Consider the following 18,241-nt stretch of genomic DNA (forward strand, 5'->3'; position numbering starts at 1 on the left):
AAGCTATAAAATGGAATTTGTCTTCTAGCGCAATTGGTAACGTACTTGAATGTCCAGCAAGTAAAGAGAAAAGTATCTTCTTTTAAATGGAAATGGAAAGAAACGTCTTGCAGCCATTACTATTGTGACCAAGAGATAAATTTGTTTTGTGAGAGCCAGTTAACTCTTTTCACACAGTGCTTTTAACTTTCACCTACAATAATGGCTTCAACTGTCCCAAAAATAAATAAAATCAGACTAGTCCGATCCAGGTTGTCATATATATGATACATGGTGGTTAAACTTTCCATTGTTTCCGGTTCATCTACTGAGTCATCAGATAAAAGAGTGTGTGTCCACCTCTGAAACTTTGTGGTCCAATGTATAACCAGACAAACAACTTGAACTCAACTTGGGGTTGAAGCCAAAATCTAAAAAGTGACAGTACAGACAAAATGACTGCTATTAGCGGTCATGAGATTGGGAGGGCGGTTTGTAATGATGACTGCATGGACTGTATCGGTCTTTTAAAGGGTGAACATTTTCTACATTGCTGCATAATTTACGATCAATCTGTGAATCATTTCAAAAAGGAACCACGCAATGGATAAGGAAAACATCCAAATCACCACATACCATCATGGCTTCAATAAAGGGTTTCACAAAGGCCGAGTCCACCCTCCGTTACCTCTGACAGGCGGTATCTCTAACTGATCTAAGTCTGAAATGTCAAGCAGCACTGAGGTCTGGCATATCACCATCTCTGCAGTCCAAACACCGTCTCTGTGTAATGAACAGGATGAGTCTGAGTGACAAACCTGCCAACGCTTTTGTTCATCTGCCCCTGTAGACTGATAGTCACTGATGTTGGGAAAGATTGTGCATTTTTCTCACTCATCGCTGCCACCTCGCTCGCCACGTTCCATCCTCAGTATTCGCAAGGGGAGGATCTTATCACTACTTGTCTGGGCAGAGTGAACACGGAGGACATGACCAACAGTGGAGATCACTGAATCAGTACTTATGTTCAATATTTCATATCGAAAGGAAAAAACAAATCAAAACTCCATCTACAAGTCTAAAATGCTCCCCCATCTACACTGTAGTTAATGGTGAGGATAATTCCTTCCACACAGCTTAGAACAGTAAATTGTGATAAAACAAAATTGAACACCACAGGTGCACGAGGAATTTAAATGAGTCTTCTCCCGAGAAGCGACAAACTCTGCTTACTAAACAACCCCCAAAACCAAAATTTCCATTAAGTATTGGACAAGTGTTATCTTTCTCGGGGCACACCGTGGGCTTCTGCAAAAGTACCAGACCAGGGGAGAGGAGCTGGCTTTGGTGTAATCAATCAAAGCAATGGTGGATCAGCGGACGGGCGAAGAAAGCGAAGATGGGATCGTCCCACTGATTACAGATCAGCTTAGGGTACAAGTGGGTGATATAATTAGGCGACACCTGCAGCGATTTGCTCAGGCATACAAAGCAGCATTAGTGTTTGGGTTGTGTTTTCCAAGGCACATTAAAATGAGGCTGTCATATTTACTGAAGCGGCACCTGTGAAGGGGAAGGCAATTATAAGATGTGAACCGGGGCAACCCTCAGCGAAGCAGCGTGTGCAATCAAGCATGGATTGCCATCGGGTGACTCTGATATTGAAGACTTACTCTGTGGACTCTGGGTAACACAGGCTTACTCTGCCAAATGCGTGTGTGTATGCATGCATTTATGGCAATTTGAAACTTTCAACACTTAACCTCTCTATATATTAGAAGGTATCGACAAGCATGACTCAACCATTTCAGCTTCATAACGGGGGCGTCACTCAGTTCAGCCGAATGTTACGCGTTATGCGATTATATCTAAATGTACGTTTGCAGAACCTGTGGCGATGTCTCTTCAGTCAAGGTCGGCTGGGTAGTAAACACGAGTTTGCTGATCATTTTCCGATACGAATCAGTTTTATTCAGTTGAGTTCACCCGTTTCTAAGTTAAGAACGTATCCTGTGAAAGACCCAAATTTGAAATGCAATGGGCCAACTCAGGATATACTGAAAATTCATTATTTTAACCCTGCCTGGGCTTTCACAACTAATGTACCAGCACGGCTTTTTAGCTGACACAACTAATGAACAAGCCATTTGGTTGATCCACAGAAACTATTCCCATACATGCAAGTCAGTGTTTTTCTTTGTCTCATGTGAAAGGGAGTATTTCCTGGTTTTAGGCTGTTTGACTGACAAAAGACCTGGCTTTAAGATATTAGGACAATAACTATTTGTGGACATTTTAGAGATGATTCAACAATTAGTTGAGAAAAAAACTGCTCGATTAATAATTATGGAAATGACTGTTGCAGGCACAGCGTGTGCCAAAGAAGACCAGTTGAAAATGTGTGCAGGAGTAAAAGCAACATAAAAAGTTTCTGCCAGATGTTGATTTTAAAGTTCACTATGGCTTCTCTTAAGACTTTTTAACCTCCCTCAGTAAATGTCATTCTCACAGGACGTGCCTTCTCTCTGCAGCAGGAACACCAGATTTTTATCAACTCGATTCATTCCAGACAATTAGTTCTAGTGTAAAAGGGAAAAGTCAATGGGATTGTCTGCAAATGGACGGCACCACAATGCTCATGGCAGTGTGCTGGAGCTGATAACATTGACCTGCTTTTCTGTGTCTTAGTCATATTAGCTCTGGCACGGCTATCTTCCAGCTCGCCATGGACAACGCGCAGAGGCAAAGAGCATGACATGGTTTGCCTTTGCAAGGCCAGCCTGTCATCTGATTTATGGTGCACTATCCTTCAAGCTGCAAAGTGCCAGTCAAATTGAACTTCAAGTGCATAGGTCAACAAGCATTATGCATTAGCTGGAACAGTAAAAAGAAAGAAGACGAGGGGGACATAAAATGGCAGACAGAGCGGGGAGCAGCTGGAGCCACTGTCCAGAGGATGAGATATGACGAGCATAGTTCATCAGAAAGGAACGGACACTGAGAGGAAATCAATACAGGTGGTTATTTCTTCAACAATTCATGAATTTGGGTATAAAACTGTTGAAGCAGTATGTCAAAGTGAGCGCCTCTGCTGGGTAAACATGAGAACCATGAAGAAGAGATAAGTAGTGTGTTCATTTATTAAAAAAATAATATTAAGAGCACAGTTAGGGATTAAGACAAAGCCCGGGCAATATCAATGCAAATGCCTCGTTCAATTTCCAGGCTTATTGAATACACAGATCATGTTACTCTATTAACGCGGTGAATCAAATGACTGCCTGCAACATTTGTGGTACTGCTGAGTTGGCTGCCAAAGAGACAAATTTGATCCATTGAACCACAATGAAAACATGAATATTAGACTTGCATTCAACAGGTAGAAAGAACGAGGATTCCAGTGGGAGGTTGGTCTGTTTCAGTCTAAAATCTGCCCTCTGTGGCAGCTTTAACTTCCCTGCTGGAGTTTTGTTGGAAACAAACCTCCTGTTTAAAAGTACCTGTTCATAGCCGTTTTGAGAGTTTCAAAACCTGCATTGTTTGCGTTCATGTTTACTTGCCAGTGGTCTTCTCTGATGCCTCTGTTGGGGCATTTCTACGTTTTTTGGTGCGTGATGGCAGCCTGTAGTTTGGTTGAATAATGCAAAGGCATGAGCAGAAACGTATGTTGCATGACCCCCATGCTTGGTGCAACAACAAACAAAACAGGGGCCCACTGACAAAAACATTGCTCCATGATGCTCCGAATGGTCCTTTAATAGGTTCATTTCTCTCATCTATTAGTGAACAAGCATATCCACAAAAACAACCCAATGGAAACAGGCAACAAATCTGACTTTTGGTTTGCCGAAATCTTGATTTTAAATGATAAAATCGAATTTCAAATCTAAAATCTACACTACCACATGCTATGGGGCAAACTTAGCAATTATGGCAGAATAAAAACAATTTACTTTTACCCTTCGAGCCAGGATGAACAGTAATTTTCATTATTAAGCGGGCAGGGCTGTTTAATATTCCAAGCAAGGGAAATTCCTGAAGCAACATCTGGTTGATGTGTTAATAATCTCTCTCCACTAAATATTGTGGTACTTAATTCCACTTTATTCCTTGTTAAATGGGTGGAGACATCCCCTTCCAACACTATGAAATGAGAGAAAATGATGTTTTGTTTTGTTTATAGATCTGCGAGGCGCAACAGATATGAATAAGCAGCAGAACAAAATACATGTTTTAATGACCCTGAAGAGAAGAAAGTGCCTCAGTATCATACCAATATGTTGCATTTAAATGTACTCAGCCCTGTGGCAGAGGTAGCTGAAGTTACATGCAATTTCTCACATCAGGTATGTCGTGCAATACAAGTTGGTAATGACAATGACATCGTGTGGGCTGGTAACACGATTAACCCTTTCTAAGCATTATTTGCCATGACAATACGTAGCCTTGTAGTACTCTCCAGTTTCCTAACAGTGGGGGAAGTTACATGAAACCTTGCAACAATAAATAGCAGCATATTGTCGTGCGGCGGAGTGTTACATTGGGAGGTGACAAAATAATGGGTGTGAATGAAGAAACTGAGAGAACGCCCAAAACAGTCCACACTTTTCCATGAGCTCATCTGTGAAGCAAAAGCCAAAGCAATTCCTAAGACCCTGAAAAAACATTTTTCCTTCATTAGGAAAATTAGCTAACAACGGAAGTGAGTTGAGGATGGATGATTGAGACAATATAGCTTTAAAGAAAGCAGGATTGGGCGAACAGGATTGTACAGGATCCATAATCAGCACTGTGGCTTTACACTCGACAGCTCAGCAGCTCCAACTCAAGTGTTTTTCAATCACGCAGAAAACAATCTGCCTTTTTATACAAGAGCCTGAAAGAAATTACATCAGCATACATGTGGACTCTGAAAATCAGTCCCTAGTTGCTGCCTTATCATTGCCGTGATTGATAATAGGGTGAAGCTAATGCCTGTGGAAACACCACTAACAGTGTTTAATTCAGTGGAAAGCTATGAAGCATAACATTATGCCTGTAATACCTGCCGGAGACTCCAGGCCATTATCAAAAATTATAATAGAGTTTTTAACACTCCTTCACTGAATAATATCCAACTAATTTATTTAGAATGTAAAAAGGAGGCAATAAAGAGCACATTAGCAATGCTAACATGAAAATGAATTATGCTGCAAAAGAAAAACAAAAGACGACTGATTTCTAACTCCACATTTGAATGCACAAACCTGGCATTTCATAACAGAACAAAGGCAAAATTCCCATTTGTCAAGTTCATTTCACCTGCTCTGTTCACTTCAAGTCTTCTCTGTTATCTTCCCATTTGTATTTTAGATACTAATGGCTGCTGAAATGTACACTGGAATTGTCACATCATCCCTGTAATGTCCAAATTAGCTTTAACCTTTTGTTCCGCGGCGAGGGTATGTCGTTCTTTACCTGCCAAGGAAGAAAAGGCCTTTGAAAGCCCGTCAAAGTAGCAAGTGAGATCACAAGGATGGATCAGTCTCATCTTACAAATATTTTAAAAGCAAGCAATTAGGATGGAATATGCCATTTTTAACTGTGGCGACCGGAGACTGAGCCTTTGCCCCTGGCTGCTTTTAAGATGCCTGCTCAGATGAGGGCAAGGCCTCACACTCCTGCAGCCCTTCTTTTACAAGCTAATTTCACTGCATTTGATGCTTTGCAATTCGCCTTAAACAATGAAATGAACATTGCCCTGAACAACCACTGCCCAATCATCAAATATGTGTGAATACTGGAGAGCGGTTAAAACTATTTGCAGGATTTTGGACAAAACTAATTCATCTAGACAGAACCACTGTGTTTTCATTTGATTTTAGTAGTTGTTAGAAGAAAAAAATGACTTTGCTTCAATACCAGACTCTCAGCTTGTGCAACTGACAGAGGCTGACAGTAAGCTTTGGTTCCCTCTGCTGGCACGTCTGCCAACTCTCACATGCACGTCAATGAAAGAGAGGCTCAAACTTTAAATTACTTTCGTCAAATAGGCAGAGAACCAGAAGGTAGCCTTGATTCCCGACTTAAAACCTTTACCCTTTAGTTCAAAGAATAGCACTTTTAATAATAAACTTAGTTTTATGATCTTATACTTAGGAGCCATCAATGAACTCTGGCATAACCATGAAGAATATAATGTTATGATAGAAGAAAATCTCCCAGCTGGCAAATGAAACTATTGTAATATGTTGATGTTTATCCATAAAAGACAGACAGGATTAAGGCCCTTCATGTCTTTCAGCTACAGTACAATTATGTTTGTCTCTAGACATTATGTGTTGTAAAGCACTCATGTGCATTATGAGATTTTCTTAGCCAATATTAGTATTATTATGGAAACACAATGTTACTCTATTGTTCATTCACACTGGAGAATATTGGGTTTCTCTGCATCTGCACCACATGGCTTTTGTGACAAGCAGGAATGTGAAAGTCGAGCGTATTGTTGAAGCCTTTCTTCCAATTATCGAATGCGTCTCCCTGAGCAGTTTGAACTGGATCCACTTACATTCGTGCTCACTTACAGTTTTCCACTCACTCACAGAAAACCCTTTCCCGTGTCGAATCACAGCTTTTTATCACACCAATGCAGCACACAATGCTTGAGAAAAGCAGACGGCTCGTTAGTCAAAGGTGCACAGGATGCACAGCCCGATCAATAAACATGAAGCAGTCGCTTCAGTAAAACCTGTGACAAAGGGCGGACGATGCGCCACAACTTCACATTTAACATATACTTTGGTTCTGTGAGCACAACACCCAGATATTTGCTGAAAGTGGACTAAAGTACAAGTTTAACCTCTTAAAGAATGAGAACGCTGCTCAAATAACATGTGTTTTAACTTAGCATGTTGCAATGTCAAGTGTGATTTAGCCAGGCAGGACATGTTCCTGGATCAACATTGTGATCAACCAATCACAGCCCTGTGACATCATCAATATGCTGCTCCTGGGCTTCTTTCAAAAGTCCTCTGTGCTTCTCAAGTTGATTGAAAAGAGTAAAATTGAACAAACCCCCTGACTGCATGTCCTATATGAGCTGCCGCGGGGTTAACGAGTTTTTGGTTGATCGCAACTTTGAAATGTGGGATCCAGAAATGTGGGATGTTGATGCAGGAACATGTCTTACTTGGCTAAATCACATCATGCGGACTGCAATTTACGAGTCAAATGGTGATGATTCAATAATTGGCCCTCAGAAAGCATGTGTAGTGAAAGCTAAAAAAAAAAAAATTTCCCTGCCCCTACAATTTGCAGCCAAAGAGCTGAAACTGTCCGTGACACTCTGCACGCCACTGTGGTTTTGTCCATTTGTAATTGGAAATCATTTGAAGCAGCCCTTCCCGGCTGATGAAAGCCACACCTTCGGCAGGGGAATAATTTGTAAAAACTGCCGTATCAAAGGCTGCTCTCGTCAGCTGTCACGTCCCTGCACGCCGGTTGCACGCCGCTGTCACTCACTGTCACGCCGCTAAAGAGAGGCACAGAGACTGAAAAGAGACATTTGCGTCCGGCTGTGTTGAAAATCTATTTTTAACCAAAAGCCATCAAGTGAGAGAGTACCGCAGAGTAATGTGCAGCCCCGACACAGTACACATTTCTGGCTTGTTGCATCGGAGAGAAAGATCTTCCACAAATCCAGAAATTCGGGAGCCTAACATACCGAACCTGGCATGTGGATCCCTGACAGCATCACTATCCTTGCCACTTTCGAGAAATCAAATTCATTACAATGATTACTTCTTTGAAGTATTCTAACACCTCTGCTGAAAAGTAATTAAATTAAAATAAGCACGACATATTCATCAAATAGTCTGCATCTTAAATCACAATGGTGAGTATAATGGACTTCCTGGCGTGGAGCTGATTTAAGAATTAGGAGGCAAATTTCCCAAATGCCACACATCAATCATGTTTTTCAGGCAAGAAAGAGTAATTAAGGTTTTAATTAATCAGATTTCTCATGAATCATCATCAGTTTTTGGCAGTGCGATTCATTTGCCCCTTCCGAACCATTTCTTTAATTCTTTTAACAAAGCTGAAATCTGTAATTCTATAGAATGTCATGTCTGAATTGCTTTAGCTTTAGCATTGTCCGTATTGCAAATATTTTCTTCAAATTCAGGACTTGAGCACTTGTGAACACACAGGAAAAACAAAGCAAAAAAAAAAAGACCAGCGCCACCGTTGCAGACAACCCACATATCTCAGTCTGTCCTCACACAGACAGCGAGGACCAAAATAGAGGAAAGTGGCTTTAGTGGGATTTTCACTATCCCATGTTTGCATGTTATAAGTGGGCGTTCATAGAAAAACACTGTTTGGGATTTTACACCAAGAACACCCAAAGAAAAGACTTTGGGTTTGACGGCTTGAAAGAAGAACATTCATACAGTAACCTTAACATTAAAAATACAAGTAAAATAAGCAAATATGTCAATTTTAAATGGTCAAACAAGCAGCACCCATTCGGAAGCCGTTTGCTGGCCTCTCACTCAGCCATAAGGCAAACAGCTTGGCAGCCTGTACAGTAAGTAGAGCATATAAATAACATGCGGTCTGTAGTGCCAGAGAGACCAAACCCCCGAATATTAGATTCACACTTTCGAAGCAAAGAATCAGTGTGGTGCCTTGACAAATCTCCAGTGGGCACAGGTTCAACCATTGTCCTTCGCTGAGCGCTGCTGAAAACACGGAAGAGAAAGTGAAAACAGAGCTTCATCACGAAGCAAACCGTCCTTCACAGTCACTGCAATCAACATGCGGCATTGATGTGCATGCATGCAAATCACTGCACTAAGACTTGAGAGTGACAACTCTGAGCCAACTTTTCATCATTAAGACCAGACAAAACTTTTTCTTCCTCTGCAAGCAACCCATTAAGACTCACATTTCACCCTTTTCATTCTGAGGTAACGAGAGAAAAGCGAATGCCATCATGGCACTTTGCTGCTCTCGCTGGTTAAGGTCCAGGTTCTCAAGGTTCCAGCTGCCGCAGAATTACATTCAGCGCTCGGCTCTCATTTGGATAAACAAGTTAGCCAACCCACAGATGATGCGAGCGTTCACATCCAATCTAATTTCGGTCAAATTCAATAAAGTTGCCATCAAGGTGGAATCAAAGCGTCAAGATGCTACGAGGATTATTTGATTTAAAGTGATAGCTTGAAACGATATTGACAGTGAAAAGTCAAAAGCGACAAGATTAAAGTCATAATGTTGGATTGGAATAATTGACCTGCGTGAGTCATCCCGACTACTGAGCCAATTGACAGTAAAGCGAGGAGATTATTGAATTAAGACAGCTTAAAGGACAGATGCAGAGGCTGCTGATGACTTCTGATGAGCAACAGTCTGATCCTTTTGCAAACATCCTAAAAAGATACATCATGCTAGAAGCTAAACGGAAGCTTTAACAGGGAAAAACATTCATGCTGTAAAGTCAACTAAGTAAGTAAGTTGACCCTTTTTAATGCTTACACACAGCTTGTGCCATGCTGCATCTTTTCAGGATGTTTGCAAACAGATCAGACGAGCACTTTTTATGGCTCAAGGTTTGTACTGTCATGTGTGTTACCAAAGGTGCGAGCAACAGATGGGAATCGCGCCTGAACATCAAGATGCGCTTTGTCTCAGTACATGTTTAACACAAAAATCAACAGATGATAAACTCAGATGCTGCAGATGCTTCAGCCCATCTCACAGTGAGCACACAGGCTTAATAAACTGTACTCAATGGTTTTAAACTTGTGCCTCAACAAGTGGTTGATTGAGGGAAAAAAAACCATCAGTATCAAACAGGAGTAGGAAAAGAGTTTGCCGTCTCCTTACCGTCATAGCCGGCTGCTAACAAACCAAACCGCTCCAGCACCTTAACAAAGAGGACCACAACCACCAGCACAGCGATCATTTCCAGTCCCTCCAAGTTCATAGTCAACATGTCGGACCGATCACAGCTTGCCCATGGCCAAAGACGCAGAGCTCAGCGTGCAGCACTGCCTGCGGGCCATTTAACTCCACTTAAGAGCCCTGCATCTGTGGGTCTGATGAGAAACCGGCACAAGTCAGAGAGGGAGGGAGGGGGAGAAGAAGTGTGTGGAAGAGAGAGGAAGGAGGGAGGGGGGAGATGGAGTGGCAAGGATATCGACGAGGGGGCGTGAGGAGGGGACGGAAAAAAGAGGCAAGGAGGAAATGGGGGGGCGAACTTGATCACTGTGACAAAGAGAAAGAGAAATGATGGGCAGAGTGCTAAAAAGAGAGATGGTGGTGATCCACCGGTTGCTGTGACACACTGAGGACTGTCTGGGTTTGGGTGTGTGCAAAGGTCAAATGCACCTAAGTCAGGACTTTTTTCACAAGACAGAAAGTCATTATTCCCCAACAATACTTCTGCTGATAAGGTCATTTGTGGTTCAGACTGAAAAATCTCAAGTATGGGTTGGATAGCCATGACGGTCATAGTCCCCAGAGGATGAATTGTAGCGACTGCGGTGATCCCCTGACTCTTCCTCTCGTCCCAACATGAGGTTGAACTTCGTGGATTTAATTCAAGTATCTCCTCAGTATTGGATGGACTGGCATGAAATCTGTTCCCCTCAGGAGCCGTTCATCTGTTGTCATCAGGTCAAATCTGGATACTTCCTTTGATGACAGCTTCCTGCAAATCTAAGTCCCACCAGCTTTACTTTATGTTTCATGCTGGTTCGCTGAAAGGCTAAAGATGGTGATCATTGCAAACACTATTTGCTAAACAAACAGCATGTTGGCAACATCGTGAGCATGTTAACATGCGGCTCACAGGCACTCATGAAAAACACTAACATGGCTGTCGACCACCAGTGTTATTAAAATTACTAAATTAAACTATACTTTTCCAAATGACTCTATCTCCTGGAATTGTGCTAATTATATCATCATTTTGTGTATAATGGGTATATGCTGATTTTGTGTCCGTTGTGCACTTATTTACATTTTTCTTTCTGCATAGCTTTATGTTTTCCTTCATTGTCTGACAATTATAACCCATGACATGAGACTTTACTCTTGATTGGTGCAAAGTGTTTACTTGTCCTTGGGATAAAATTACAAAGGAACATATAAATACCTGAGTTAATTAGAGGTCACAATATGTAGGATTGACAGTATATGTAGCAGCTGTAAAATACAGATGTTTTCCATTTTGAACATGTTTCACATAATAAATTAGATGAACCTTTGTCTCACACAACATATGCACAATTAAGGTTGAATATGGCTGGAAATCCAGCTTATCACAAACACTGATTTTTGTTTGAACAATCGCAGCTAATCAATCGCTCTCGTGATTGATGCTCTGTCCCTGAGCCGACGATGTGAAAAGATTTCCAATGTTTCCCACCTTTTCAACATATACTCTGTTAGAGAGCTAATAAGAGGTACGATTGGGCTGAGACAAAGAAGCTGCGGGTGGACCAATGAGTGTAAAATGCCAGCTGGAGAAAGAACCCACTGTGTGACCTCAGCGTCATCTGGACTTAAAATATAGCAGGAGACCTTGCAGGAGAAATGACAAGGGAGAGGTCAGACAGAAAGACAACACGACAGAGAGGAGAGGACTCGGAGGGTAGGAGCAGTGCCTGCAGTCAGCAGCAGGTGGCTGCCGGAGACAAAGGACGGTGATTCATCTGGTGTCACAGCGGATGGCACCATGTCTTTTCTATTCTTCAATTTCCAGTCAAACATGATGGGTTGTATTAATGTATTGCCATATAACATGATCAGAAAGACAATCCTTCTTCACTGCATCTCATCCTATAGACACTAAAACAGACATTTCCATGATTGAGTGTGACCTGGATGTGTCTTTAAAATGGGCCACGTACACTTATTGTATCTGGCTGCCAACAGAAGACGAAAAGGAGCTTTTGGCTTCTGACAGAATTTCGAAAATGAGCCAAAACAAATGAAAAGCGAGTCATTTCTTTCATGCAGAGCAATATCCACCACAGCCTCGTACATCCGAGACACTCTTTGCGTGCTTATCTGGAAAAAGTTTAATAACAATTTAGCTAATGATTAAAAGCCGGCCCACAGATAAGGTCCCTGGCACGGCCTCTCGGGGATGGAACTGATTGCATTCATCGTCACAGCAAAAGGGAATTGTTAGGACAGCGATTTACCATGGAAACAACCTCTGGGCTGCGCAGGCTACTGGGCAGCTCATTTAGCCCACTATCAGTTACTTTTTCTTTATTTGTGGCAGCTGAGCATGAGCCAAATATAGCTGCCAAGCCCCGAGAGAGAGGGAGAGTGAAAGAGAGAGTGAGAGTGTGTTGTTTTTGGACATGACAGGACAGACAACTGCGTAGGAAGCTCCCGGAGAACAGGGGGTGTAAAGGTGAAAAGAAGGTGTGATGGAAGTCTTGCAGGCAAAAGACAAAGCCAGGCGGAGAGGAAAAGAACATCCAGGTGTGTTTTCATCTGAAACAACGTGAGATTTTACTTCTTGCTTTTCATCAGAGCGTGACCTAATCTCGGAGAAACTTTCCCCACATCTGCTCTCCAATCACCCCACAACTTTGCATAGGGCGTAATCAAGGCCCTTGGCTAATGGTAATGAAAATAATCAAGGTCTGTGCATGTCATCAGCACACAGTATGCCGTATCAATCAGTGTGTGATTGGTGATGAAGGTAATTGCCAGTGTGGAGCATTGTGGTGCGCTGGTTAAGATCTGGGAGCTCGCACTTTACAGTATGTGACGGAGAATGTCTGCAGCGCCTGTAAACCGGGTCATAAATGAGCAGTGTATCAGTCCAACATTAAAATAAGTTGGTGAGTAACTAATGATAATTCTTAAATAATCTAAACGGCGAAGAGTTGAATACATATTGATGTTTGGAAACTAACTGGGTGTGAGTTTGTATCTGCTTCTCAATATTTCTATTGTTCATTATTATTATTATGACAAAACAGCACTTAATTTAGTGCTTCACACACAGAAGCCCTTGATGTGGAGACATGTCAGAGTGATGGGTCACCACAGCATGGGTTACGCTGGCTCAAGGTGGACTCAAACTGACCCCCAAGCCAAGCCCTAATGGTTTGAACACCTGCCTCATCTCCTGTATCTACTGCAGAATCCACATAAAGCACAAAATCAACTGATATTTTATGGTTGTGGACAATTTCTCAGCAAGCATTCCCAATCAGGGAGTAGACATTTCAAGATCTCCTCCTTCTACCCCCTATATTTAGGCCTATTTAAATCAAAGTGATTACAACTATGACTGGTGGGCCTGCAGATAAAACCTCCTCTTAATGTAATTGAACAAACACAACGGAAGGAAGAATCTGTTTCCTCGCGCTTCATTCAATTAAGTTACAATTGAATTCTCATCAAAGCGCAGTGTGGCAACATGGCGTTAAAGCAAACGAATGTCCCCCATTTGCTGTTGAGAAATTACAGAAGAAGGCCGCAGTAGCCTGCAACCTTGCCTTTATATGGCCAATTGCAAATTAATGTGATTTGGGTGTTGTTCATTGGATGGTTGGTACAATGAGTTTGCAGTCAAATTTGTTGTGAAAGACTTTTTTTTGGGGAGGGGGGGAGAAAATCTAACCTCATACAAGGAATGCATGCAATCAAATCAGACACTATCAAAGGGCATTAAGGGTTCATCTCTGCATGACAGATGATAAATGAAGAGCGACATCTTGTGTTTGTGTTTCAGATAATCTGAATGTGTCTCCACAGATAAACTGTATGTATCTGGTGACATTCTGAGCAATTTGATAGAAGGTATTGATACGTTACAAGATACACATTTATTGTTCTGATTCTGACAGTAAATGATCATAACTCATTAGATTGACCATGTATATACAGTACATATATTGCACTTTACAATCATTTCAGTGTTGCATTCAACCATTCAACAGGCAATTGTTAAAAGGAATTGCACAAAATTGTCCATTGACATGTCCTCGACTGACTGCATGAAGCTTGTTTGTTTGATTTTGCTGCCATCAAGTGGACACAGTTAGAAACAAGTCAGCGCAGAAATGCAGGGGTGCAAGAGACTGAAAACCTGAAGTAACTGTAGCTTTAATTATTAACATGCTGTAAAATAATTAACATGTTGTCATTGATAAATACCCTCACATGGTGTGTGAACAATACAGTATTACGTATGTATTACTGATGCAAGATGTCTTCAATGCGGTGGGGAAGGAGGTGTAAAAGTGAACCAGGACTGCACCCCAGGGTGACGCTATCAGATGTCAGCATGACCAACTGTGAGCCACATCACCGTCTATACATGGCTGAACCCACTTCCCCGCACCTGCGAAGCATCTCTGAGCGGGATGCTGCTCATTAATCCAGTTCTAAGTGAGTCCTCTTAATACTGGTCACTGTGCCTGGTGGGACTGGAGTGATTAATTTCACAGAGCAAACTGCCGCACTGAGTGCAGTGCCACGATGGGAAGCCCAAAACATGCTTGCAGCCCAAAAGCCAACTGATGTGGATTCACTTTTCAATTTATATGCTAATTTAGCGAACTGAAAAACCAATACAGTGTAATGACACAGTGACTTTGAAATGCGTGGAGATTACATGTTACTGATAACAAAGGGAAAAAAGAAACCCAGGGGGATCTTGGTGGAGCTGCATAGGTGACCCTCCTCATCTCCTCATCTCCTCATGTAAGGGGAGCCTTTGTACATTTGCATATCAGAGAATATGGAAAACTCAAGTGTTTTTTACGTGACATGCAGCTTATTAAAACAATGGCATTTTCCTGCTGTTGGAAGAAAAAAAAATCCATTTCATTCAAGATCATTTTCCAGTGGGAGACTATAGAATCACCCATGTGCCTTTTTAAAATGCAAGGTTAGCCTTATAATCAAGACCATGTTGGAAAGTGGAAGTGCCGCTCTGCAGTCAATCACTGCTCGGAGTAATTTATAAAAGACAACAAGGAACACCATGTACCCTATACTAATGGCCACCAGGAATTATCCAGTCCCTCACAGGGCTGCATTACTGTGACATGGATCAATTGACTTGCACCTGATGTGAGATGGGAGTGCTAAATAACTATGTGCATACTCAATGTTCTCTCAAATCTGTCACATTGTGATGTCTACCCAGCACTTCAGAGCAAGATGAGTAGTTCTGTGAGAAATGCTGCATGTGACAGATGGGTTGGAAAGATTTAATGAGATCGATTCAAGTGCTTTGGACATATGGTCCTTTGACGAGGAGATTTTCTATGACTACAGTCCGTTCGGTAAAAACTGTCAGTCTCTGTCTTTTTTTGAGACTAAAGAAGATGATGATTCGTCAGAGCTTTTGTCTTAAAGATGTTCAAAATAGCTTCCTTCGCTGCCATACGACTCAGCCAGGCGATGTAAAGCTCAGAGACGTACATCAGCTCTGAATGCATTTTCAACAGAAAGAGAAAAGGTCTTGTTTTGCATTCGATCACATTTGGCTATGAGCGATGGTGGTGACTGGTGGCATGGCTACCCCCAAAAATGACAGCTGCTCTCCCTGCGGTCGGCCCAAGTCCACGCTCTGTAAACACCAGAAGGCCTGGAAGGAGACGGGGCCAGCAACAAGAACCACACTGGACATCTTCATCACACCTTGTGCTAATGTCACGAGGAAGGAGCTTGAGAAAACACACCTCAGCAGAGATCTCAGCTCAGTTCACATTACTTATTTGCTCAGTCTGGTGACGACAACTGGCGGTGCTTTTATTCTGGAACTGACAACAACAAGTTCAGACTTTGTTGAACAAATATCAATGTGGTTTTGTAGTCTTTTCAGTGACTGAAAGGCACCAAAAACAGCATCAACATTGATTTACCAGTTGGTTGCCTGAGTCACAGTTGATGTTTTGCTGTTTTCACACGAGCAGCTCCACCTCTGAGTGCACCTATCTCACTCCTACACAAACTCTACTCATAACAGCTCCTGACAGAACAAACAGCAAGGCACTTCAAATAATAATGACAGAAACCACAACAAGGCCAAACACATCAGCGATGTACCACCGTAACGACAATGGCACGTCTCATATCCTTGGGACATTTAGAACATGCTGGAACACTCAAAGCAGGTCTGGGTGAGTTTGAAAAAGATATGGAGGGCAAAGTTCCTCTGGGTGCTTATTGGACCGTCATCTCTTGTCATGTAGATGAGTGCAGCAATGAAAACTGATGGAAGGCATTAGAGTGGGTAGTGGAGTAGCACTCTGGTCTCTCAGACAGAGCATGTTTTATTATTTTGTCCTCATCTAAAGAGCACTGCATAGTACAAATCAGTATGTTCCATGATTTGATAGAAATTTCGATACAAAAACTGCTTTGAGCTGGACTTGCACAATAAACTCATTAAATTTCACCTTCTTTATGAATGTGGTACCGTTTCTGCTGCAAGTCTATATAAGCACTGAATGGGACAACTAATAGGGCTGCTGCTCCCAATTATTGTCAATGTCAACTCATTTTTTGCTAGTTCCTTTAATTCACACACTGTTCAGTCAGCAAAAGGCAAGAAATTTCCATCACAATTTCCAGCACGAAGCAACACCTTCAAGTATCTTCTTTGTTGTCCAAAACTATTAAATGTACACCTTACAATGATACAAGATAAAAACAAGCATTTTCATCATTGAGAAACTGGAAGCAGCAATCAAAACTTCCTGTTGATTAATTTTCTGTCAATTAATGCCAACAACGTTCACTAAATTCCTCCCCTGAACAGCGATTGCCCAATCCATAGCTTAGCAACCATGACAAGGCACAGCTTGCATACATGGTGGTGTTCATGGGGCTGTAAGAAGAACGAGGGGGGCCCACTCGGCACCAAAAGAGTTGGGAGGGTCGCATATTTATCTGCTCTAAAATAAGCTGCAAACATTAGCATGCCTGGCTACGGCAGTAAACTAAGCCAGCGTTCCAGGATCAAGGGGCATTTCATCAGCGGCTACATTATGAGGCTACAAGTTACATGAAAAAATCACTCTGTCTGAAAATGACTGAGCTGGAATTAATAAAAAACACAGCATTTTTGAACCAACTCATGGAGCTAATATTAGCCACCGAGCTAGCTATGACTCATTTCAGCCCACTGATTGAACATAAAGATGGATGACATGACAGCTCCCCAAAAGTGAAGCCAAAACGTGTCAATTGCCCCCTGGTGGCTGACTGCATCATAGGTAATTTTCGTTATTTTCTAAGTTTGGTTATAATTAGTTATTTGTTGCCATAAAAAAGGTCTGTAATTCCATTATTGACAGCTAACCCCACCCACGACTCGTGTTGTGGGTGTATGGGCGGGACTTCAGTACTGCGGCTGCATCGTTCTATCACTACTCTGCAGATTTTGACTCCAAATGTCACCAGACGAGGGCGGCGACTGTATCTTTGATATTTTGCCCACATTTTTGCTCAGTGGGAGCAAGTGGAGACGTGTGTCCATCTTTATTTATAGTCACTGTTTCAGCCACTCAAATCAAACAGCCACAGCTAGAAATAAGAAATCTGTTTTCCTTTCTCTGAAATCAAGGACCAATTTTCTCAAACATTAATATGCAAATCTGCCACTTTTAGAGGAGCTATGCACTGCGTGAGAACGGAAAGCTTGACAGGTGTAGCTACAATAATGGGTCTGTCACTTCTTTGAGAACTAATGACCATTCTTAGGCAATCATAAACCATCAACTGCTGTGATGTCCTACATTTCTCAAGCAAAATCCATTTTAAAATTTCCCTTTATCTGCTTTACCTGAGGACAGTCCATGCTCGGTGTATATACATGTATAATTCAGCAGCATGGCAGAATGGTACAGTGCATGTGTATTATCTTTTTTAGGACTGTGTGTGTATCTGAAACCTATATTCTCCTTTCTGGGTCCCTGTGAAATGTGCTTACAGTGCGCACAACTGCCTGCCCTGTGATCTATTGCTTGAGAGAGTCCCTCATTCATTTTGCTTTCAAGCTCTCTCGCAATACCCCAATGAAATATGACTTACTGCACTTCAAGTGTCATCCATTCCGTCTCTCTCCCACTACACCACTAAATATAACATCTACCAGTTATTTTCCGCTGGCCACCCACTAAATATTTCATTGTTCGTTAATAAAGACCGGACTTCCTCGTCTTTTTGTTCCAGTGACAAGCTGTGACGGTGAGGCTGATCAGCACAGGGAGACAGAGATGTAACA

General features: G+C 41.9%; 1 protein-coding gene across 7 annotated transcripts in view; it reads right to left on the minus strand.

Moving 5' to 3' along the window:
- kcnip4a (potassium voltage-gated channel interacting protein 4a) overlaps nucleotides 1-18,241 on the minus strand; it is a 121,727-nt gene that overhangs the window by 31,763 nt on the left and 71,723 nt on the right. The window contains exon 1 of one of the 7 annotated variants that reach the window (XM_070993114.1): nucleotides 9,853-10,061. The exons of the other annotated variants lie outside the window; for them this stretch is intronic. Within the exon in view, the coding sequence (XP_070849215.1) occupies nucleotides 9,853-9,961 (109 nt within the window). The 5' untranslated portion in view covers nucleotides 9,962-10,061. Of the gene's footprint in view, nucleotides 1-9,852; nucleotides 10,062-18,241 lie in introns of those variants that run through there. 7 annotated transcript variants of the gene reach the window in all.

The sequence above is a fragment of the Chaetodon trifascialis genome, chromosome 23 (genome assembly GCF_039877785.1).
Source record: "Chaetodon trifascialis isolate fChaTrf1 chromosome 23, fChaTrf1.hap1, whole genome shotgun sequence".
In the NCBI taxonomy this organism is placed as follows: Eukaryota; Metazoa; Chordata; class Actinopteri; order Chaetodontiformes; family Chaetodontidae; genus Chaetodon; species Chaetodon trifascialis.